The sequence below is a fragment of the Solanum lycopersicum genome, chromosome 12, assembly GCF_036512215.1.
Source record: "Solanum lycopersicum chromosome 12, SLM_r2.1".
In the NCBI taxonomy this organism is placed as follows: Eukaryota; Viridiplantae; Streptophyta; class Magnoliopsida; order Solanales; family Solanaceae; genus Solanum; species Solanum lycopersicum.
In genome coordinates this window covers 7,342,836-7,368,387 of record NC_090811.1, presented here as the reverse complement: position 1 = coordinate 7,368,387, position 25,552 = coordinate 7,342,836, and the positions used below count along the sequence as shown (strand labels likewise).

Sequence of the window (25,552 nt, the reverse complement as noted above, 5' to 3'; positions counted from 1 at the left end):
AGCCACAGAGTGAATTGTTACACGTGTATATAAGTGATAGAGATATCAAGGAATAGGTATCCGCCCCGAAGAACCTTAATATCATGTCATAAAACCTACTATTATATTAATTGAATGTTGGAATAACAACCAAAGTGACTTCCTTTCTTTAGGGTGATCCCTGTCAAGCAAAACCCCATTTATAAGGTTGTATCCTGCTTGCCAGCTTCAAAAATCTACTTCTGTGATAAGCTTCTGATTTTTCTAAAAAAAAGTGTTCTATGATGTATTAACATTTTTTTTTTTTTGTGATAACCATAATAGTTGGACTTGACTCCCTTCCAAACACAATCATATAATAGCTTTCAAAGTAGATAGTTAACACTGTGTTTTCCTTTTGAGAAATAGGAGGTTTGCACTTATTTGACTTTGAAAATATTATTTTTATATCAACTAAAAAAGTTGTTTCCACTCTCTCATACACAATGATTTAAAAGAAATAATAGAGAATTATATTATAAGTCTTTCAATTAGTTAGTGAGTTTCAAATTTGATCCTCATAATACTTGATTAATTATATTTAATTTTTAATTATTTAAATTATATAATTTTTAATAATTATTTACTATCAAAACATTTTTTAGTTATTATCAATATATACTTTTTATTCGCAGAAGGGATACAATTTTCACACATAAATTTATTTAAAGTTAAATATGTTATGATTATTATAAGAATGAAACTAGAAGTCCATTAAATAATTGATGAATGAAAAGTAAAATTGATCTACAAATAAATGAAAATTGAAGTTTTTAAAGATTATATGGGTAATTGGATAGTTCAATTTCTCACACAAACTCTATTAAAACGGAGCTTAAGGCTTTGTTACATAATTTATGTATCACAAATTGAAACGAAATTTTCATGCTTTGCATATTAACAGACGTTAAGATTATAATTACATTAGTGCATCAAAACAATTTTATCATCTATCAATTTTATGTATACTGGGAGCAAAACAAAGTGGAGTATAGACTTGCTAAGAAGGGCATCCAATATTAATCGACGCTAGTAATTTTAAATCAATTTTTTTTTATCAACACTCTAACGATTAAATATATTAGACCAAGGAATATCAATCCATCAAATATTTTCACTATTACCCTTTTTGTAACGATGAGTCTTCCTAAATTAGATAATATATTGCTATTGCCTAAGAGTCATTTGAGGTAAGAGTGTGCATTCAGTTTTATGCTATTTCGATTTGGATTTTCTGTTTTTAGTTTTGAAGAAGTGTAAATCAATCCAAATCAAAATAAATTTATTTTGGTTTGCTTTTTTTCTTTTTGATTTGGATCTTTTCGGTTTGGTGTATATATATATATATATATTGAATTTCTTGAATATATTTTTAAATATAAATCACTATCAATTATAGATGGGGAAAGGTTAAAAATGCCCTCAACGTATTCCAAATGGTTCAAAAATGCCCTCCTTCCATCTATTAGTTTAAAAATGCCCTTAACGTTTTTTTAAGGTTTAAAATTGCCCTTTTTTAACTGCCTGCTGACATGGCAAAAGTGACATGGATTTTCATTAAACATTTCAAAATTTATGACCCACTGGTCTTAAAACCAATTTCTAAGTGCAAATCCAATTGTGGCAATCCCTGTACGGTTGAAATGAACTTGGTCAAATGGAAAAACTTGCAGGTGTAACACAAGGTAGTACTCTGAATTCTTTTTTGGATTACTCAAGGAAACTGAATCTACAGGCACATGATTTTGGCTAAAATATGATAGCATAGACTTCTGAAGTGACTCATAAATGCTTGTGTTTGTCAAGTCGGAAAAGAAAGGTGCTAAGAATTTGATCAAAGCTGCATTGTGTTTTAAGGCAATTATCTTGTGGAATTGAATATCCAAAGTTCGTTTGGGAATTGCCACAGTAGTCTTCTGATCCTTTTTCATAACAAACTGGATTATGCATAAGTCTGCCAAGTGAACAAGTAGAAAACTGAGATTGTTAAATGACTAAATTGTATTCAGAAGAATCAATTGTCCTAACATGAATGATCCAGCATTTCTTTCTCATTGCTAAAGTGGAGAAAAAGTGACTCGAGGACTTACAGTATTTGAAAAGAAAATCCAGGTCTTACTATATATGAATCGATGGAACTGTTCTGCAAATCAATCAGTTTTAGTTGACCGTTATAGTTGGATGCAATATTCAGGGTTCCATTGATCTTGTTTCCCCTCAAGTTGCTGTCATAATAACCACCTCATTGTCGTAAAATTGAAATACAAAACATAGAATCATATACTAGGTCACTTTGTACTACCTCAAACTTCGTTACAAGTCTAGCACGCAGCAAAAAATGAGAATAGTTGCATGACATGCACTGTGGCCTAAAAGTAAAAGAACACTCACACAGTCTGTAACTGAAAAAGACTGAAGAGGGTTGGCGAAATTTCTCCTTGAAGTTGAGTGAGAACATTACTCTATGAGCAGAACAAATACAGATGAGGTGCATAACAAACTCTATGAAACACTTCATCCGATAACATGTACGCTTAGATGCATGTGAGTTCTGCTGAGTCACTTGAACTCAGGGACAGATACATACATGCATGTGTTAAGAGATAAAGCGAAAGCAAGAGAGAGATGGATACAAAGTCGTCAATGATTGCAAAGATGAAAACCACTGTGGAAAATCAGCTGAGCTGAATGTATTATTGCTCATATCTCTGCAAAACATGACCATTGGACACAAAATCAAATTAAAGTAATCTAAAGACATAATATGTGATATCACAACATCAAGATTGATTCATTATCTTAGCAGAATAGAGTTCCAATCAGAACATCAGTATGTCAAGGAACTTACAAGTAGTTGAGGGCATTCATGCCAGTGAGATTAGGCAAAGGGCCAGTGAATTTATTGTTTGATAAGAAGTTGCAAGTGATATAGAAAATTTATAGATGGTCCGATAAACTCATAAAAAAAAAAGAGATCATATCAAGGTAATATTAACATTATGCTTGTCTACTCACAGTTCACTCATAAGTGTGAGACTTTTGAGGGTTGATGGAATTGTTCCGTCTAAAGAATTCCTGTCAAGACGACTACAGTATACATGGATATTTAGTTAGTAAAAACAGGTAATCAAAAGCAAGAAAAACGGCACATTTATTAGAGTTCCTTAAGAACATGATGGATTTTGGAAATACTTACACCACCTCCAGAGTCTGGACTAGTCCTAATGAAGAGGGTATTTTTTCAGTATACTACTTATTTCGCGAAATACATCCCTTATTCATAGCTTCTTTTAATTAATCTGCTTCTGTTTTCCATTATAGAAATTTAACTCGATAAAATTGCTGCACATTTCTTATCAAGTTATTCATGTCTTTCTCATTAGTTTGGAGTGATATTCTGTTTCTTTCTTCTGCAACTTCCAACCATAAAACATAATACTACTAAAATAAACTTTTGACAATACACATAGCTAAACCATATTGATATTAGAAAGGTAACACTTTGGAGTCGATTGTTGTCTTAACAACCATTAATAATACAAAAATCAGCAAAAACACAAGTTGCTTGGAGTCATACTGTAGTTGTCTAACAACCATTAAGAGTACAAAAATCAGCAAAAACACTAGTTGTTTGGAGTCATTGTTTCATTCTCTCCTTACATAACACTTAATGACACTAAATACAAAACAAATTCTACATCCCCTTGCCCCCTATAGGCTTAAGTTTGCCAATTTTTCTCTCCCTTGTAGCTTGTAACTGGTTTGAAGTCATTGCTTCTTTCCCTTTCCAAGTTACTTTTTTTGGTGAATATGGAAGGTTGGTCGGCATTGATATACCATTGTGATCTCCCTGGAAAGTTATCTTTCTCGTCCCAATATTTATTTTCTTCAGTCTCTCATGAAGTCTAAAATTACTTTCAGACACCACTTTAGGATATATAGTAGGATCTGAATCATGCTCTGCTACGATAGAGCTCTGGCTAGAGATCTGACTTAAACCAGGAACAGGAATGAAGAAACATGCACTTTCTTGAGTGTTATCTGATTCTGTCAAGGGTACATTATGAGATTCTTGAGAGCTTTCTTCATCTTGGAAGACGTCCTCGTACTTATCATTGAGCTGCATGAAGAAAAAATAAATTAGATGATGATCGTTACATACAAAATGGGAACACCATTTATGAAGTTAAATATTGTTACCAATGGACATTTTCTTCTGTTATGATTTGGTTCACCACAATAACCACAAGTCATTAACATTCCTTTTCTAGAAGCTGACCAAGCCCCCTGCCTATTCTTAGCCTCATCCTTCTCTCTTGTTCTCTTCATCTTTGGTCTACCAGCCATCGTAGCTAAAGTAGGAGGCTCCATGGCATGGTGCGGCTCAATCTTCCAAAAGTTTTCACCTCTAACTGGTTCGATCTTGTGCTTATATACCTTCAAATACGCTTCCTTAGAGTACCACCAGTGTATTTCAGCAATAGGGTCAACTTTTTTTATGGATAAATGCTTTGATGGCACGAGGACATGGTATTCCAGATAAGTCCCATACTCTGCATGAGCATCTTTTAAGTTCTATATTGATTGTATGCCTATCCACACCCTCGGTCACTTCATATCCACAACCTCCATTAAACTCAACCTTACATCGTTGGGCAATGACCTTGTAGTCATTAAAGAGATGCATTGCATGTGGTGAAAACTCATTCTTCCAACTTTTAACTTCAGCCTCATGCTTCCTTAACATGTTCATTACCTATACAAAAATAATCAAAAACAAAAAAAAATGAACCAGCTAATGTTGCACGAACTGAAAAAAACATAAATTTAAAACATCTTAAAACAAAGACCTAAAATTCTGATCATTAAGCGCGATCAAATGGAATAATATTTTCATCATAAAACACTATTGGAATCAAAATGATAACACTTATAAGTTTTAACACTTGTTATTACTCAAGTTGAAAACTTTTCAGTAGCTTAAAACATTTTTTCCAACTTATTCCAGTAGCTTAGCACACAATCTAAACAATTAGCACTTGTTCATATCAACTATATTGAATTTAAAAAAGCAAGATTTTCTAACCTTCACCCTTATTTCTTCCAGCATCTTTATGATTGGCTTTTGTCTGGCCTCTACAATCCATGAGTTGAAGGACTCCGTGAAGTTGTTGTCAATCATGAAATTTTTGCATTTGGTGTCAAAATATGCTCTACACCATTTTTCTGGTGGATAGCTCACCAAGGCCTTAGCAGCCTTCTTATTCAACTCACCCATTTTTGTAAGTTGATCTTTGAACTCCTCCTCATATGTACTCCAAGCACACCACCAAAGAAGCTTTTTCAACTCTCCGCTTCTGTAATTTTTGCTCCAATTAGCTTCAATGTGCCGAACACACCATCTGTGATTTGCTTTTGGGCATACATTAGTAACAGCATTCAATAAGCCCTTCAAAAACATAAATTCATATTAGTTGCAGAATAATGTAGATGAAAAATAATTAAGAAAAGATGAAATAAACTTAAAGTAAAGATACCTTTTGCATGTCTGATATAAAAGTGACATTTTCACCCAACTTTAAGTCCAAAGAATGTTTCAGCAGCTCCTGAAACCAGTTCCAAGTTCTTTTAGTTTCTTTATCTACAACGGGCCAAGCAAGTGGATAGAAATGGTTACTAGAATCTTGTCCCACTGCGACCAACATTATTCCCTTAATTTTTCCTTTTAAAAAGGTGCCATCTAGCCCTATAAAAGGTCGCAAACCTCCTTTCCAGCCTTCCTTTAATGCCTGAAAGCATATATATAACCGTAAAAATCTTCTTTTCCCTTCTTCCATAGCATCTCTTGACAAATTGATCACTACATCAGTTCCTGGATTACTCATCCTCAATTCATATGTGTATGCCTCTAACTTATTATAATCATCAGCGTAACTACCATCTAATTTGTCCAAGACAAGCCTCTTAACTCTCTTCAATTTTGACTCATTCACATCAAGATCCAAAACAGATTCCAAGTGCTCCTTCATGTCTTTAATCTTAAACGTAGGGTTATTCTGAACTTTCTTCTTAAAATATTGAGATAAAATCCCAGCTTTAGCTCTCCTGTTCTCAGAAGTCTCATAACATGTGTGTTCCTGATTCAAGGTCTTGATCTTAAAACCTTGATCTCTCCCATCCTTGTAAATCGAGCATCGAAAGGGACAATCAAGAACACAACAATAAGTAACTCTACCTTTGTCGCTTTTCTTTACTCTAATATCCCTCTTATTTGCAACAGCATAAAAGTCAATAACTTGTTTAGCTTCTTTGAGATTGCTAAAGGTCATACCATACTCCAAATCCTTGTACTTGTCTAACGTTTCATTGATATCAAGTTGTTTTTGCTTTTTATAAATCTCCAGCTCTTCACTATCATATTCGCTAGACATAGTTTCACCATTTTCCTCTTCCTCACTACTATCACAATCTGTTCCAACTTCTATAACATTGTCACTTTTATGGTAACAACTAATGTTTGGAACTAACTCAAGCTCCTCTTCAGAGTTATCTACCGCAAAAAAGTTCACTACCTTGAAATTGTCAGATAGTATATTTTGAAGAATTATAATGCCTTCATCCCCCTCGATCACATAAAAACCACCAGATGGGGCTGTAAATAGAAGCTGTCGTACTTCACTAAAAGCTAATTTTTCTTTAAATTCTCGACATACATCAATGTAAGACAGCAAGTCAACTTCGTAAGCTCTCCAAACGTGAAACAATTTTTTATGGTATACCAATTGTGGTTTTCGAAACCATTGTCCCCCATAATTAAAAATCAGATCAACATTTTCAATCATTCTTGAATCGAACCAATATGCAACACAACAAAAAAGAAGAGACCACATCAGATAATACCAAATGTGATAAAATATAATATGTATAATAAAGCATATAATAAAAAAAAGACATGGACCCCCACTAGCAGTAAAAAACTCTACATTAATGAAGACAAAGACAAATAAAAGAAAAGGGACATGGACCACTACAACTAACACAATACAAAGAAAGAATAAAAAGATTCAAAATACATGATTTTTTAATAGATACTCAAATACTCTATAATCTAAAAAAAATAAAACATTACCTCAGTTGCAGGGTAATGAAATCAACTGAGTGAAAACTTGAAGTAACAAAACAACATAACTAGAAGGTGTTGTGATTTTCAACCTTAAACCTCCATCCTCGGCAACTGCTACAAAAAGAAAGGCTGAGAATCGTGTGCAAAAATGGAGTTCAAGGATATGTTAGGTTAAAAGGTAAACAGGTTAGTGGGTGGGTTTGAGTTTTTACATAGATGGGTCGGGTCGTTGGGCTGGATTATGAAAATTTAGGTGGACCAATAAGATGAAGTCATTTGTCTAATTTAATGATTCATCATTTGCCATGTCAGCAGGCTGTTAAAAAAGGGCAATTTTAAACCTTAAAAAAACGTTAAGGGCATTTTTAAACTAATAGATGGAAGGAGGGCATTTTTGAACCATTTGGAATACGTTGAGGGTATTTTTAACCCTTCTATGTCCAAACATAAGAAAATAACTAAATCATGATGAAAATAATTAAAAAGGGATAAAAGTGGTTAACTCCAACTTAATTATATATATAAAATTCCGTTTTTCTAGTTTTTATTTTTCTAAATCTGAAACCAAACCAAAAAAGAATAAAACAAAGTAAATTATAAATCCAAAACCAAACCAAGAATCCCCAAAAAAAAAAATCCAAATTAGAATTCGATTTGGTTTGGTTTTTCGGTATAATCCAAATAGTGCACACCCCTAGATTGAGGTGAGATATAAAATATAACAATTTTAAAGATAAAAATATAGAATTATTTTGGAAAAATACACAAATAGCCCCTTAAACTATGACCGAAATTCCAGAGATAGAGATACATCTTAATTAAACTAAGATCATATTACCCCTAAACTTATTTTTTTGGTAATTTTGTGCACCTTTTTGGCATACATGACATTTAAATATCTTCCACGCGCCTCAATTACGTGGAGTCACAGATTGTGTCACGTAAGATAAAAGGTGTAATAAATTAGAAAAAAATAAATTCAAGGATAATAAGACCTTGATTTAGTTAAGATATATCTCCAAAATTTGATTATAACCTAAAAACTATTTATGTAGTATTTCAATTATTTTATCTGATTAATTAGAATTTCAAAACCTAAATAAATTAACCCGAATAAAATGGACCAGCCCATATTAACAATTATTAACTCTCATTTTTAAGTCCCAAGTAACCATTAACCAGTAACAACCTTAGGTAAAGAAGAGGCAAAAGGGTTTTCTCTATTTCAGGTTTGTTTCTTCTTCTCCGTCCCTTTTTCACTCTATTTTTCTCTTATGTAAACTGATTCTTCCTATTTTGTTTTCATTTCTCTGTTGAACTTTGTTTCTGCTATTCTTTATTCTTTAGCTGATGAGTATATGTTGATTTGTAGGCGGCTTCTTGGTGGATATGCCTCATCCACTATTTATCTGTTAATGGTAAAAGGGTTTTAGGTTTTGTTTGCTACTATAGGCTATGAAGATGAGTGTGTTGGAATTTGGAATCTGAAATTTGTTGGTTTGCTCTTTACGTGATCGTTAACTTCCATTTTCAACTGGAAAATCAAGTTTCTTTCTGCAGTTTGATCTCTTCTTTTTTTTTTTTTTAATTTTTTTGGGGGGGCTTTTGTGGGTTTGGCAGAAGAAAAAGGGGTTCTGGGTTTTTCTGAACTTTGCTTAAATTTTGGGTTTCAATGGATTTTGATGGAAAGAATTGATTGTTGAGGTATTTTGTTATTTGGGTGTTGAGTTGTTAAAGGAAAATATGGAAGAAGATAAGGCAGTGTTTGTTGGAAGTAGGAATAGCATTATTAGTGAAGAAAAGACTGTGTTTTCAGAAATGGAAGTGGAAACTGCTGACATGGATATATCTGATCGGAACAATGAGAATGTAGTCTTGCCGTCTGAGGAAGGAGAGGGAAGTAATGGAAATGTGGTGTTTTCAAGAGAAGCTCCACTTGTACATAAGGACTTCAGATCATCTGCCGTTGCAGGAGGTTGCAGTTGTGGAGTTAATAAGATTAAATCAGGGATAGCTAACTCTGACTCGGAACTCGGAAAAAGTGAGGAATCAGGTCTTGAAAAGAAGCTTAGTAGACAAGATAGGATTGAGTTGGGGCGCTTGTTCCAGGGTGCTGTGAGTGACCATGATTGGGAGTTGGCAGAGAGTTTGATCCTACTGGCTGATCCCCAAACACTGAATGATGCTTTATGCATTGGTTTGGATTCAATCTGGTTCTTGAGTAATCAAGATGAGTTGTACGGGATAACAGGTTTGATTAAGAAGATCATCGCTAATGGTGCATTCGACTTCACTCGGGCTGCCCTAAGGACTTCATTTCTTGCTTCTTGTGTTTCTGCTTGCCAGAGTCGAACAATGGGCCTTGCAGATACTGTCACTGTTATGGCACGAAGGTCAGAGCTTTTGCCGTTCCTTGCATTATCTTGAACTTCGTCTTTGAATGCTTAAATGATGTTAGAGAAGGCCTTTGTTTTTCTGTTGAATGTTCTCCCAATCTCTGAAGAATACATGTCTAGTTAAATTAGTAGGATCCCTGTGAAATGCAGCATGCTGATTTGAAATCCAAGTTCTTTCATCCGGAACCACAAATTTTTAGACCCAGATATTGTTCAGTTGATTCTTTGTGTACAAAGTTGTGAAATCGTTTTTTCTTTTATTTCTCCAGTACTATTTTATGTAAAGCACAAACGAAGCATTTGTCTCAGCTTCCAACCATAGGAAGATCCAGGATTTTTCGGGTGCCACATTATTTTGAAAATTCACATATTACTATTTAGATAGCCGAAATGGGTTACACATTGGGAGGTTTGATCTAATTTTGATTTAGTTCAGAATATTGGGGGGGGGGGGTTAAGTTTATATTAGATAAACTAATCCAATGGAGAAAAGTTGGGAATTTGCCAATGGCACCTAATGTATATTTTGTAATCTGGATGCCACTGAACGTATTTGTATGTTTTTATCTATATGTATACATACTTATACAAAGTTCCGGCTGAGGTTTGCTGGTGGTGAGGCATCCCCTCCCGCCTTCATAGGTCCGCCCCTGCTTCCAACAAGCTGTGGGTTTGAGTTATTTAATCTTTATGCTGAAAATACTCTTTAGACCTTTTGCTAAAATGTAAGCATGAAGAACCTGCATTTGCTTGTTATTGAAACTATCAAACGAGCTTGCTACATTAGTTGGTTTGTTGCTATTACCAATCGTATGGGCTATTATCAATAAAGATACACAGATGGCATATTATTTGAAAAGTTTGTTCTTCATATATAAGAATTTCTTTTTTTTTGAGAAGGCATATATAAGAATTTCCTTGGTGATAACTGATAATTTACAAAGCCAAGTTACAGTTTTTTTTCCCTTTAACAATGGTGGTGCCTCCCATCCACCCAGATACTGGGAGATCTGAAGGCTTAGGTACATGAGAAGTAATCACCTAGTATTTATTTGTCTCTGTTGGAATTTTTTTTTTTTTTTGATAAAGTAAAGTTGTGTTCCTCAGCAATGAGGGTATGGTGGCAACCATCAAAAAGATTTACATCAGTGACCGGAAAAAAAACGAACTCAAGAAATTGCTACTGAACTTATAAAGAAGAGAAAAAGTTTAAAATCTGTTAAGCATCCTCTATACCTCCTCATTACACCAAAAACAGAAGGTCTTCATACAACGCCATTTGATCTTCTGTACTGATTCTGCAGTATGTTCCATACACCTCTTGTTTCTTTCTCTCCAAATAGTCCACCATATACAAGAGGGTATCATGTTCCACCATTTCTTCTGGTTCTTACTCCCCCCTCTTCTCACCCAGCAACTAAGAAGGTCTGCCGTGTGTTCTGCCGTGTGTTCTGGCATTGTCCAGTTTGTGTGTGTTCTGCTTAGAAAGATGGCCCATAATTGAGCAGTGACTTTGCAATGGAGGAATAGATGGCTCTGCTGGAATTTGAACTCTGGTGTCCAGGGTTTACTCTCACTTTATTGACCACTTGGCCACTGTTGGATGCAGTCTAGTTACAACTTTTCTCTTCCATTTACCTTGATGTCTGGTATTTAAGATGTTTGTGGCACTAAAGTTTTTGCTGGGTATGAACCACCACTCTCAGCAGGTTGCATGAACGACTACGAGAATGCAGTGGAGATGAAGTCTTGAAGGCTGAAGCTGGTGCTAAGGTTCAGAAATTCACTGAATGGGCTCTTAAATGTATAGGTTTCCATTCCCGCTGCCAAGGAAAGAGAGATACGGTTGGGAAGAACTCTGCTGTTGAAATACAATTGCAGTTATCAGCTTTCAAAACTTTCCTGGATCTTGCTGGGAATCACCTTACTGGGAAGGACTTTACAGAAGCATTTGATGCAGCTTGCTTTCCGCTTACACTATTCCCTAGTTCATTTGATACTTGCTGGGCATCAGGAATTTCAGCTACTGCAATCCAAGGATTGCTCGGCATGTTGGTGGATGGGGGTGCAGACAATGTCAATCAGTGCTTTCTTGAAGCTTCACGTTTTGGGAGCACAGAGCTGGTCCGCATTCTTTTGCAGGTACATTGATGTATATTTTGGAGTGTAATGTTTTCACTTTTACATTTCGAAGCATGCATCTACCCCCTTTTCGGATTTGTACTTTCTAAAGGTTCTTCTTGGTGACTGCTTTGTAAATGTTATATTGGTATTTCACCTGTTATGGGTGTTCTATTTGCTTCTTCTTTTTTTGTCTTCCTTTCACCCTTAGTTTCTGGGTTGGGCTTACAAACCACTGTTTAGTGTTTTCTACGTGTTCCAATTTCACTTTGATAAGTAGATAAAAAAAGTAAATTCATAAGGGAAAACACAGATATAGCTTTAATAATAAACAATATCTCAACAAGAAATTGCTTAGGATGAAGGATCTTGTTTTACTTACCCTCAGGGCAATTGGATGCCCGAGACTGTGTAGGTCGCTGGAATACTTAGTTAGGTTGAAACTACTTTAGGTCATGCCACTTATTTGTAAAGCAAAAAAAAAAAGGCTTTTGGTAAACAATTGGATAGCAAAGGGAACTCAATAAAGAATAAGACTATAAGAAAAACACAAGTGACAATGAAAACAAAGTAAAACATACAACCAACAAACGGAATCCAACATCAAGTGTTCTAATAATATGGGCACCACCGGATAACCAACACAAAGAAACAGAAGGAGAAAAAGGGAGTGCTAAACCACAAGACTCCTCAAGGATACCAGGGAGGACTAGTACAAGATATTGGAACGAACAATAGGGAAAATAACAGCTCATAAAAGGAGGATAAGGTAGAAACGCAAAATGTTACGAGTACTCAAGAACTGCAGCCATTGCAGATTATTATCCCAGACACATCTCTTAGTGAGACACCAGAGATAGAGGACATATCAATTGAGAAGAAACAACACAGTAGAGATACTAGGGGAAGATGAATACATGGAGGAGAACATGAATTATACAAGCAAAGAAAGAGACCTCTCACCCAGGCAGCTAAGAGTGGAACCAAAAGAGGAAAAACAAGCAATCCATCCCTTCCTTTGGAGGTTAGGACAAGGAGGAATAATATAACCACCCCAGATTGATTAATGATTGACAAATTACTTTTCTAGAACATCTGATCTGTTAATTCTTAAAATTCCTTTGAGAAATTAATGGAACTTAACAGAAGACATCACTACCCATACATAGCCCTAATAGAACCTTCCCAAGGACCACATGAGTTAGAAGAATACAAAAGGAGACTGGGAATACAGAATGCTATTGCAAACTGTTCCTCAAAGATTTGGATTTTCTGGAATGGTGAATGGGAAGGTCAAGTGCTTACTGACATTATTCAACAACGCACTTTGAAATTCAGATGCAAGGCTGGTAATCAAGAAATTATGATATCAGCTGTATATGCCAGGTGCAATCCTCTAGAAAGACTGGAACTGTGGAAGGACATTGAACACGTTACTTATGCAAATCAGATACCCTGAATAATTGGAGGAGATTTCAATGTCTATCTCTGAATTTAAATTCATAGGGAGTAAATACACATGGTGGAATGGCAGATTACAGAATGAATGCATCTTCAAAAGATTAGACAGATTTTGGTAATCAGAAGTTCATGGAGGTTTTTCTGGTCAATGAGGTTCAGCATATGGTGAGACAGGGATTAGACCATGCTCCTCTACATGTGATATGCAATGCATAACAAGAACCAGTCATCAAGCGCTTCAAATTTCTCAATATCTGGACCAAGCACAACCATTTCAGAAGCATACTGAAAGACGATGAGAGGATTGACTTTGTTGGTAATCCTTTCACCGAGTTTCAGGCCAAACTGAAAAGGGTGAATGGAGCCCTCCCATGATGCAGGAAAGAGAGTTTTGGCAATGTTTTATTGCAAATAGTCGCTCTAGAAGATGTACAAATGTTAAAGAGATTCAGTTGGAAATATATCCTACAGAGGTTAGCGGATGCCCTTAACAGAAATGAAAAGATATTTGCACTTAAGAGGAGTACAGGTTTGTAAAGAGATTCAGTTGAAAATATATCCTACAGAGGTTAGCAGGTATGCTCTTAACAGAACTGAAAAGATATTTGCACTTAAGAGAATACAGTTTGTAGACGGGGACAGGAATACCAAATTCTTTCATTCCTATGTGAAAGGTAGGAGGAAAAAGCTTCACATCTAAGAGATTCAGACAAGCCAAGGAGACAAGATTAAGAATATCAAAATATTGGAGAAGAGGCTGTTAACTTTTTCAGAAATCAGTTCACTTAGGCGAGTCACAGGTAAGCTGGAAAATGCCTACGACATGATGGATAAAATGCCAACACAGATGAGGCTAGTAAAGGCAATTCTGGTGAGAGTTCTTATGGATTTTGTCTTGGAGATAGCTCAGGTGATCTAATATATGTGGAAGCATAACAAATAGGGGAAGCTAGCAACATGGAGGCAGATACTATAGCCATCAAGCTATCAGATGCTGTTTCACACATGGATGACATAACGTAATTCTTGTGACTGATTCACATGGTCTCAGGAACATGCTAGAAGAAATGTGGAAAATACCCTGGATGCTGATTGAAAGAGTTGAGGGAATCAAATTAGTACAACAGTTAGGGGTCCAAGTTCAGCACACTTTCAGAGAGGCTAATCAGCTAGTGGATTTCTAGCAAACACAGCTGTAATACATGAAGGGATCAAATTCCACACTTTTTAAAATCTTCCAACCATTGGAAGGAAGATTTTCAACCTAAATAGAGCACCACTCCCTTCAATCAGGATAAAGAAACGCAAGATCAGTAGCAACAACCATGCATAGCATACAATCAAGGAGATCAGTATTCACCGTTATTATATTTACATAATATTGTTTTGGCCACTTCATGGGTGAAATAACTATGATAAAGTTACCTAGCCTATGTTTCATCAGTCAACAAAAAGGTACATTAGCAAAAAGCGAGGTTTGCAAGATCAGAATGAAAGTTGAGACCTGAGCACTGCAGAAACCACTACCTAAAGAAACATCATACAAGAGAAGAAGGATGCGAGACACAGATACCCATTATGACAACCCTCTGTATACTCATGGGGATACACAATAATCTCATTCACCGGATACACATCAAGATGGGCAAAATAGGGAGCAGAAGTTAACTTCAAACCAGGACCACAAAAACGCAGGGCAAAAAAGAAGAGAAAGGTAAACTTCTTACTTCTGCAAGCTGAAAACTAGCTGCAAACATCAAAGAGGACCACATGTGTTGATCACCCAGAGATTTAGGAGAACCAAACCACTGTTGTGGAACCTCTTCTTGTTCATCATCTTCAGAGCTCAGTGGAAGCGGCGGTGGAAATCAATGAGTTTCCTTTTGGAAATTCTTCCAATATAGATTTTTAGAAATAGAGGCGAACTGGAGCAGTCAAGTCCATTTTGTTTTCTTTCCTACTTTCTATCGTTACTTTCCTTCTTGGACACATATGGGCTCGGAAATTTTTTTTGCATATTTTCTAATTATTAATGAAATCGAGTTTACGGCTCAAAAGCATTAAAAAGAAGTTTGGCATTTTCATCTTTGGTTGTTTTGGTTTTCTTGTAGATTGCTCAAAGGAACAGCTTGGATGTTGATGTTGAACTGGCTTTGGGATTTGCTTCCCATTACGGTAAAATTGGAACCATGGAATGTTTAGTGGAAGAGGGTAATGCATTGTCTTTCTTGGGCCCGCTGATGAGAGCTGCTGAGAGGGGATGCATGCAGGTTGTTGAATGGTTTGTCAAAAGGGGATGCAGGGACATGGAACTATGTCTGGCCCTTACAGCTGCGACCTCCAGTAGTCAGGTTGAAGTTGCTGCGTATCTCCTTCCTCATGTTCCTAAGCATGTTCTTGCTGCCCTCAGCATCGAGATTCTTAAGGCTGCTGGCGAGAGAAGCAGTGGGTCTCTTGATGGGGTAGCATTTCTGTTGCATTCGGACTTCCTCAGTGATCCTGTTGCCACTTATGCTGTTGCTGACAGTATAGCTAAGTCTGATGATGATGCTGTTCCTCCCGGTCTGAGGAGTTTCCTTCGGGAACATTGGTCGGAAGCTGCCTTCTCGGATGGACTGCGGCAAGGACAACAACACTACTTAAACTTTGTGCAAATTGTAAACTACGGTGAATCTCCTATCTGTTTGAAGGATCTTCCTGGGCCCTTGAGGGTAGCAATAGCATACCTGCCACTGTATAGAGAAAGTGTTAAGGCAGGGAGATGTTGCTTGTTATCTCAAAGACTTAGAGGACAGCTTGTGGAAGCTGCCAAAAGGCTTGGTGGTGTAGTACTGGAAGAGGCAAACCAAGGAAAAGAATTAGTGGCTGTCTTGGAGCATCATCTTCCTCCATTTTTGCTAAATGCATCAAGTGCTGCTTATTAGAAGCTCTCAAATTTTCACCCCCCCCCCCCCCCACAACGCACATCTCCGTTCACAAGTATAATAACACAGTTGGGTTGAAAGTCAGGAAGAAACCTCCACGGTTGATCAATTTTCTTACTGAACAAGTAGGTCGGCTTATAGTTACATGTCTGCATGGAGTTTGGAAAGATGCATACTCTTAAATGTGTTGGTTTTATGTAACTAAATTCAGAAGGGCTAGTAACTCAAATGTTCATTGTATATTGACTAGTCCCCTGCTGTTTTATTCCATGTTGTCCTTTGTGATCTTGTTTACATGGACATGAATGTAAAAAGGAATTGATCAAACAGTCTGACATTTTTAGTTATAAATGTGTTTTTACTTGAATAAGATGAATAAAAGGATACTTCAGAGCTCTCATAATGTGTGGGGTTTGGAGAAGTGAATTATCTTGAGAGTATTGTTTACAGTTTTGTATTGGAAAATTGTGCATAAAACAAATACATAAAATACTGCAAAAGAAACTAGAAACAATGTGTAGTATAGTATATATCCACATGTATGTGTGTGTGTGTGTGAAGAAGGATCTATCAGTGTATATCAGGATGTATCATCTATGTATATTTGTGTATATAGTGTGTAGTTATGTATGTTCCCAATGAATGCCAACAACACCATTCAAAACGATTGTTAAAAAAGCTCAGATGATGAGAGAATTGATCCAAGGAATAAATCCAATTGGTGTTAGGTGCATAAATGGTGAGTTATTGGCTAAGAGTCTGTTTGACATTATTGCTAGGAGGTCAGAAATATTTATTTTTTACTTTTATTGAAAAATTACGTTGTTTGACAAATCAATAAATAAAAGTGTTTATGAATAGAAGCTGGAAGCACAAGCGGTTTTTAAAGTTATTGGAAGAAGATAATAATTTTGCTTCTTAAAAAAAGCAAAAGCAGAAATGAATTTTTTTTTTCTTAACACTAAAATATCTCTTTCATATATACATTCAATATATTTCTTGTTAATTAATTAACATATCTTATAAGTTTGGTTAAATTTTATTTAAGAATTTAATTTTGATTAAATTTTATTTTATATTTTATATAATAAATTTATATTTTACTTTACGTTCATATATTACATATTATTTTAGGTATGATTTTACAGAACTTGAAATAAAAGATAATATCGTTATATTTATAAGGTTAAAAAAAAAGACAAAATAACAGTTAAGAGGTTTTAGTCCTCGGAAAAATGTAAAATATTGATTGAAAATTTAAGTAAATACATTTTAATTTCATTAAAATAAAATTTCAATTAACTTTTTTTATAATAGAGTTACAAAATACTTTTCTCCCAATCAATTAATCTTCATATTAAAAATATATTAATATGTCATTTTTCGTAATTTAACTCTAAAAAGCATTTAATTTTAAAAAGATCAATTTTGCTTATAAAATCTCTTTTCAACAAATTTCTTTCTTTTAAATTAGGTTTTCTGAAAGTTATTTTAAAATATATTTTTAAAAATAATGTCAAACAAATTATAAAAACTTGATTGAGCTAGAGTTGCATAAATGGTGCAACATTGCTAACGTTTTCTTTTCTCATAAGAAAATGTATCTTGCTCTTTGCAAAAATTAATAAATGAGTGAATTAGGAGAAGTTTGAATATTTGGTTTTTCCATATCTCATATCCTCTCAAAACTTGTATATTTTCCGTTTATATTTATATATCATTATTTTATATTTTATTTGTATTAAAGAATTAAGTTTACTATTTTTTTTCTTTTTTCTTTTTAAATTAACTTTTCAATCAATAAATATGAATTACGTTGTTTTGATTAATTAATTTGACTAATAAACATGAATTATTCACTTAGTATTTTATATGGGCAACTTTCACATATAGCAAATTAAAAATTTATATTTGTATGTTATAGCAAAGTTTGCATAATTGCGCTCCATAGCAAACATAGAAACTGTATAATTCGCTATACATATACAGTTGAAGCAAATTGTATAAAACGAAATGTATAAAACAAGAAAGAGAAAGACACTTGGGCAGAGAATTGTATAAAAACTAAGTGTATAAAAGGAATTATATTATTATAAGTATATAGAACGATTATATACAATTTGAATTTGTATGAAATGAGAAGGAGAGAAAGACAAAAGAGACTTGACAAGGAATATACAATTGAATCGAATTGTATAAAATGAGAAAGAGAGAAATTAGATACAATTTGAAAATTGTATAAAATGAGAAAGAGAGAAAGACAAAAGAAACTGGGAAGAGAGTATTTTTATTGTATAATTATTAATGTATAGGATGAAAATATATGTACTTACATGTTTATATACAATTTTCTCACGCTTTATACAAACAAAAACGCAATTTATACATTTCCCTTCTGTTTGTATAAGTGAGAAAGGCGAAAGTGGCGAGCGAGATCTGGAAGAGGAGAGAAAGGGGAACAAAAATATATGTATTTATACAATTTTCTCTGCTTTATATAATTAGAAACAGTTTTTATACACTTGTGTTTGTATGAAAAGTGAGGAAGCGAGCGAGAGAATGGATGAGAGTAGTGAGCAAAATATTTGGGAGAGAGGCGTCTGACAATTTTTGGCAAAAATTTACTATAGAGCACAATTAAATCAAACCCTAGCTACTCCATTTATTTTAGGTCATTAGTTTGCTATTATATACAATTTTTCTCATTTTATATTGATCAAATATATATTTTGAAGGCTAATAAATCACCATAAAATAAAAATATTACAAAATATACATTGACTTCGCGAAATAATAAATATTACGAATCAACTATTTATAGTAAAGATGACATATAAAAAAAACAAGGAATAGATGACATATTAAAAAAAAAACTAAGAGATAAAGTCTTTTTGGATTTTTCTTCTTTCTTTGAAAAATAGAAGATTTATATATTAAAGACTCATATAATATTTGAAAATTAGATAGTGCTTTGATAAATAAATTGAGTCTTGAAGATAAATGGTATTGAATGGTGCAAGTTAAAGATATAAACAACTCATCAAACTATTAATTCTTATAGTTTATAAGATAATATTACAGCTATCTTCATTATTTTGATTTTTATTATTATAATAATTTCTTAAAAACATATTTATTGTTGATTACTAAAAACTGCAATAAACTCAATTGAACTTTTGCACTCTTATGTTTAATTAACTTCTCATTAGAAACAAACTTTTTAATTCAACTAATTTTAATAAAACAAAATCTAGGGGTTAGAACAAAAATACTCTAATATCAATTACAAATTAGGCATCCTCAATTATAGCCTTCTTCATCTTATTTTTTCCTCGTATTGGAGCCTCGAATTCATATGTTGTATATCAATCAAAAATTCAAACTCGAAACCTCTGCTCAAAATAAATATGTGTTGTTGATTTGCCTTTATTTTTTTAGAATATAGAAATCAAAAATAAAAGAGTAGTGTAATACACATTTAATTTCTCTGACATTACATTGCTCAAAAGTATAAAAACAAAAAATAAAAATTAAACAAACCTAGATTTGGTTGTTAGGTAAAGAAATTATACATATTTATAAGAAACATTTTTGATATTAGAAGGCATAAAAGCCAAGAACATGAGAAGTGATAAAATAAAGATTGGAAGTAATAGAAGCATAAATGGTGGTGGTGGTAATGGTGGAAGAATCAATGGCAAAAGTAACAATGATGCTGATAAACAAATTAGCAAAAGAAATGACTCCAAACTGAAATAACTAATTGAAAATACTTTTTTCCCATTTGTTGATCTTCTTGAATTATATGGATTCTTCATAAACACTTTTGTTGTTGTTGTTGATCTTTCACTTGCATCCATTTTTAGGGTTTTTTTTTTTTTTTGTGAATCAAAATTGATATTTGGATTGATTTTTTTAGAGAGAGAGAAGAATAGGTTTTGTATTTGATTAATTTTAAAAGTTGATGTGTGTGGTGGTATATATGTTGATAAAGTAATGGATTCAATGTATTTGGGTTTATGAAAGTGGGGACAAGTTGATGTTTTTTGGAAAAACAAAATTAAGGGATGTCTCCCAAGGTTCTTCACCCCTGGCCCTGACTATGCCCATTCCACAAATCTTTTTTTTTTTTTTTCTCTCTCATCAAAATACTCCCTTTCCTTTTATGGGACACCGTTTCGAATTTTGAGAGTCAAACTCTTTAGTTTTTTTTCTATGTGTTTGGGATGAATATCTTTTGTGTTTATTCAATTTTTAAAAAATTTTAAAATAAATATTTTTTAATAATATTTTAAAATTATTAATTATCATAATTTACTTTTTTTATATAGTTGTCAAATATATATATATATATATATAGTTAATAAATTGAAGACTTAGTGCTTAAATTTTCAATTAAATTTTGAATTATTTTAACCTTTTAAATTTGAATGATATTGTACAAATTGAGGCTGATAATATATATATTTTTTGAATATTTGGGAATTGAGTTTTTTTACAAACAACTCTTCTGACTCCTTGATGTAAAAGTTAGACTTGCATATATTTACCAATAAGAATTGTGGTTTGATGGTAATTTTCTTTTAAATTTTTAATAAAGAGGTTTTGAGTTCGAGTTTTCAAGTACGAATTTAAATTTAGTCCGACTTAACATGGAGATTCGTATATACTTGAAATGTAAGTATTTTATATTCTTTAATATAAGATTTTTAAGCACGAATTTAAATTTAATCAAACTTTAACACGAAGACTATTATATTACACTTGAATCTTGATCTTTCCCAAATTTCTTTTTGTGGATTTTATATTAGGTATGATGATTTTTATAAGTTTTAATGCTTAATCTTTCCGTTTTATTTCACATGTAATTATTCTTTTACTAGTATGTTTGAATAAAATGATTCTTCCTTCATTTTAAAGTAAAATGAATTTCTGATATTTTTTGTAGGTTCAAAAAAAATATTCAAAGTTTATTAATTTTTTAATTTCAAAATTATGCGTGTCCTTAATAATAGTTTTAATTATCTCTAGTATAAATTTTTTTTTTGGAAAAAGTAAAAAATTAATTAATATTATTAATAATACTTTCTTGAGTGATTTTTCATATATTATTATATTTAGTAAAGATAATTTATTTAAACGTCATATTTATTTTAATAATTAATTCTTTAATTTATTTTTATATATCACATTTAAATTTTATATATTCATTAAGAATATCATGATTGATTTGATTATTTTATCACACTATTTCTATTAATTGATATTTTATATCTACAAACATGATTTTGCACTAAGAAATTAGATCTAAGGGTAAAATATAATTTATTTATCTTTTGATATGTTAAATAATAACAAGTGAAAATAAAAAAATATTTTAAAAATATTGGATAAATAAAAGTGAAAAAAGCGTAATTCGTACGATAATATAATAACATGTCTAAAACTCTATTTGGACTGACATTTTTTTGACTTGTAGCCAAAATTCATAAATTAGTAATTTAACTAATGAATTTTGTATTTTTATCATTTTAGCTTAAAATCGAGATTTATAAATATTTTTTAAATTTATCGAAGTACTTCAAAAATATTTTACAACTATTTTAACTTAAAAACAACTAAAATAAATCAATCCAAACAAGCTCTAAAATTTAAGTTTCAAAAGTTCTATAACCGTTTAAATATTATCATATTTTTAAAATTACAAAGTTTTAGTTTTTTCTTCCTTTTTTTTAACTTCACACCTAATTAAATATTTTCATATAAATTAAAACAAACAAAACTTTTTTTAGGTTAATTAAAACAAAAAAGATACAATTCACTCAATGATTATTTTTGATTCCAACCTTCATATGGAGAAGGAACGTACGAGGTCTTAATTATTTACATGGACCCATTTTCTTGATTTATTTATCTATTTAAATATTACTCAAATTAATGTTTGGGGTAGGTAAATTTTTTGAAGGCAATTTTACTATTAGAAGTGAAGAAATTGAAGAATTGAAGTAGCATTAGTCATTTGGTCAACCGCAGCGTCTGCTTACTAATATATTTTATTTATTTATACTTTTCACGTTTATTGCATGCGACGCCGCTTTTGGCAAATAAAATTCCTCCTTCTACAAATTAAGGTATATTCAAATTCATGGGGGACCAAACTTCCTAACTTTATGTCATTGAGGCGTAATCACAATTTTGAGATAATAAGTATATTATTATTAAAAAAATTAATTGAAAATATAAATTTAATTGGTTCGATATAAAATTACTTAAAATGTTAAAAATGTTATCAGTAACCATTTAGAGATGTATTATCTTATTTTAGAAAGAAAAATAAAATAAGATAAATATAAAATTCAAATTTTTAACTTAACGTATAAAGATGCACTATGTTATCATCGCATCATATGATACTACGAACAATATAACCTAGTATATATAATTTCAAAAGGAAAATATAATGAGTTCACGTGAACCCGAGGATACCCTCTTACATACGTTCCTGTAAAGTTTGTGTTGAGAATTCAACAAGGTGCAATGAGTAACATAGTTAACATGCATGATTATATTATTTTCTCTATTCTAATTTTATATAACTTTACTTTCCTTCTTAGTCAATAAAAAAAGATATGTTTCTATATGTAGTAATAACTTTTTGAAAATGCACACTTTATGTTTGATAAAGTAATTTCAAGCTAAATAAATATTTATGACTTATTTTTAATTATAAATTTCAATTTTCTTTTTTAAGTTTTATATTGAGTCAAATTAACTGATATATTTTGAGATGGATGGTGTAGTAGTTTATTTAAATTAGTTTTCATCCATTAATTTAGTGTTTTACTATGTGTTGTAACTTGTATGAACATGAATTTGTGATAAAGTAGATATTTTATTCGCCAAAATATATATAATGATGAATTTTGACTTCTTTTTGAAATGACTATTTTTTGTTCACTATTCGTATAAGTAAAGTCAATTCAATTGAAATTTATAAATATTTAGGTTCTTGACATTCTTATTAAGTTGTGATTTTGTTAATTTAGATTTTTTAAATTCATGTTCAACAATTTGAAATTTGTATATTATTTAGTTTACTTTTGATTTAACATTGAAAATTCAATATTGCTAAGAATAGCACAATAATTATTTGAAACATTTCATAACTTTAAGGGTCTTCTTCGATTATAAATTATAATATTAAAAATAAGTACATAACCACTAAATATAAATTTTATTAAATTGCTTGTATTTGAGACATGCATCATGGCAACGTGAGCTAATACTTGTATTTGGTTTTTATTTATTAATTTGGTCCACAAATTTGACATGATATATGGAATTTTGGGAACAAAAAAGCATGATGAACACGTGAGACTAATAATATTTTGTTGCTTCTAAATCTCTTAAATTGGATTTACCTAACTAATCTAATTTTTCTTCTAAACCAAATATTAATGATGAGTTTTGAGTAACAATTTATCATACCTTAATTACATAGTATATATAAATAAATTCAATAAAATGACTTCCCACCGGCCATTGTTTTCCATTTAAATGTTATAAGAATGCATATATGGATGAAAATTAAGACTTGTATTAACGTAAAGAATATTAAAAAGTTTGCCTAGATATAACAACACTATTATTATCAGGTTATCTAAAAAAAAATATAATTTTATAATAAATTTAACAAATGATTATTTTATTTTGATCGTCTTCCTCCGGCCTCTAATATGATCTATTCTTATTTTTGTCCCCATCTTTATAGTCTCCATTTCTACTTTAGTATTTGTCTTGAGGAAATATGATTTTTTTTTTTATATTGTTTGATATTACATTAAAAAGTAAGTAGAAAAATCAATTATAATTGCGATTTTTTTTTTGGAATATAATACTTCTTCCTTTTTGTATTTTACCATTAAGGGACACTTCTTTTGACTCAAATACTAAGCCATCAAACACTAAAAGAGCTTGTTTGAATTATTTGATTAACTTGATAAGTATTGAAGTGCAAAGTATATCTTGATCATAATTTTTTTTTAAATTTAGTGATCTGATTAATTTAAATTCATATTCGTATTTATTCAAAAGGTAACAATTTCATACAAGAATAAAATTCTAACACCTAATGTCATGTTGGCTATTTGTTTAGGTATACAAAATTTTAAAAATTTAGCTTAATATAAAACAAAAATCTTATCAAGTGTCCAATTTGACAATTACCAAACCAAAATCCACTAAAAAGAGAAGCCAAAACTAGGGGCTGGTTTAGATGGAAATTGAAGAGAGAAGCTTTGCCTAATATAAATACCACACTTGCCAATTGCACATGTATGACATCCCTTCTTGTCACCTTATAATTAAATTGTATAATTTCCAAAAAAAAAAAAACATCCAAGTCCCATAATCACAAGACTATATTTCATAATAACAATATAATAATAAAGTGTGAATAATTGTTTTGTTTTGAATTATTGTTTTGAATATTATCTCTTAATAGCATTTTAACTAATTCCAAGAATATTAATCATTAGAAGTGTTTTCTAATTTAGGCTCTTTATGGAAATTCAAAATAATATCTAAAATCTTTAAGATCCATTTATTTAACGTAAGGAATATATAAATAACTAAAATCACATAAACCAAGGATCCTATTTTTAAAAGTAATTTTACTGATTTATTAAATATTTAATTTTTAAAAATAAAAATATTTTTTTGATTTAAATAAGTATTTTTTTGGCCTTCAAATAACCAAACATGTTCATGTTCTGAGGAAGGATTCGTAAGGAGTTGCTCGTGTTTTCGATCACGACCCAAATCGAGTCGCGAGTGGCACCCACACTTATCCTCCTATGTGAGCGAACCAACCAATCCAAACCCCAACATTTTAACCATAATAGACAAATACAATGCGGAAGACTTAAAACTCATTAATAAAAATAGATTAATAACTTCTAAAACTCAAACACTTGTTATCCCCAAAATCTGGAAGTCATCATCACAAGAACATCTATTCTCAAATCACTAAATCTAGGAGTATCTAAGAAACTAAAATAACTAAACAGCTAGTCCATGCCAGAACTTCAAGGCATCAAGACGTGAAGAAGAAGATCCAGTCCAAGCTAGAAGCGTTAGCTCACCCTGAAATCCGGTGTAATGAAGACTGGCTAGAGTTGCGGTTGAGTTGACGCTTCTAGCTTGGACTGGATCTTCTTCTTCACGTCTTGATGCCTTGAAGTTCTGGCATGGACTAGCTGTTTAGTTATTTTAGTTTCTTAGATACTCCTAGATTTAGTGATTTGAGAATAGATGTTCTTGTGATGATGACTTCCAGATTTTGGGGATAACAAGTGTTTGAGTTTTAGAAGTTATTAATCTATTTTTATTAATGAGTTTTAAGTCTTCCGCATTGTATTCTGTCTATTATGGTTAAAATGTTGGGGTTTGGATTGGTTGGTTCGCTCACATAGGAGGGTAAGTGTGGGTGCCACTCGCGGCTCGATTTG

At 32.0% G+C, this 25,552-nt stretch overlaps 2 protein-coding genes across 3 annotated transcripts; one reads left to right on the top strand and one right to left on the bottom strand.

Annotated features, from left to right (window-relative positions):
- Nucleotides 1-3,487: 3,487 nt before the first annotated feature.
- Nucleotides 3,488-8,558, bottom strand: LOC109119151 (uncharacterized). The gene is made up of 4 exons (XM_069292704.1): nucleotides 5,556-8,558; nucleotides 5,105-5,467; nucleotides 4,219-4,774; nucleotides 3,488-4,138 (listed from the first exon to the last, which is right to left on the bottom strand). Exons 1-3 carry the CDS (start codon nucleotides 6,906-6,908, stop codon nucleotides 4,505-4,507), a joined length of 1,986 nt encoding a protein of 661 aa, XP_069148805.1. The 5' UTR covers nucleotides 6,909-8,558; the 3' UTR covers nucleotides 3,488-4,138; nucleotides 4,219-4,504.
- LOC101259126 (ankyrin repeat protein SKIP35-like) lies at nucleotides 8,260-16,410 on the top strand. 2 transcript variants are annotated; one of them, XM_004251923.5, is made up of 4 exons: nucleotides 8,260-8,370; nucleotides 8,514-9,534; nucleotides 11,247-11,679; nucleotides 15,231-16,410. In XM_004251923.5, the coding sequence occupies exons 2-4, from the start codon at nucleotides 8,885-8,887 to the stop codon at nucleotides 16,041-16,043; spliced, it is 1,896 nt and encodes a 631-aa protein (XP_004251971.1). In that variant the 5' UTR covers nucleotides 8,260-8,370; nucleotides 8,514-8,884; the 3' UTR covers nucleotides 16,044-16,410. The 2 variants fall into 2 exon arrangements, with proteins under 2 accessions (XP_004251971.1, XP_010313980.1); XM_010315678.4 differs by having other exon boundaries at nucleotides 11,244-11,679.
- Nucleotides 16,411-25,552: the final 9,142 nt, after the last annotated feature.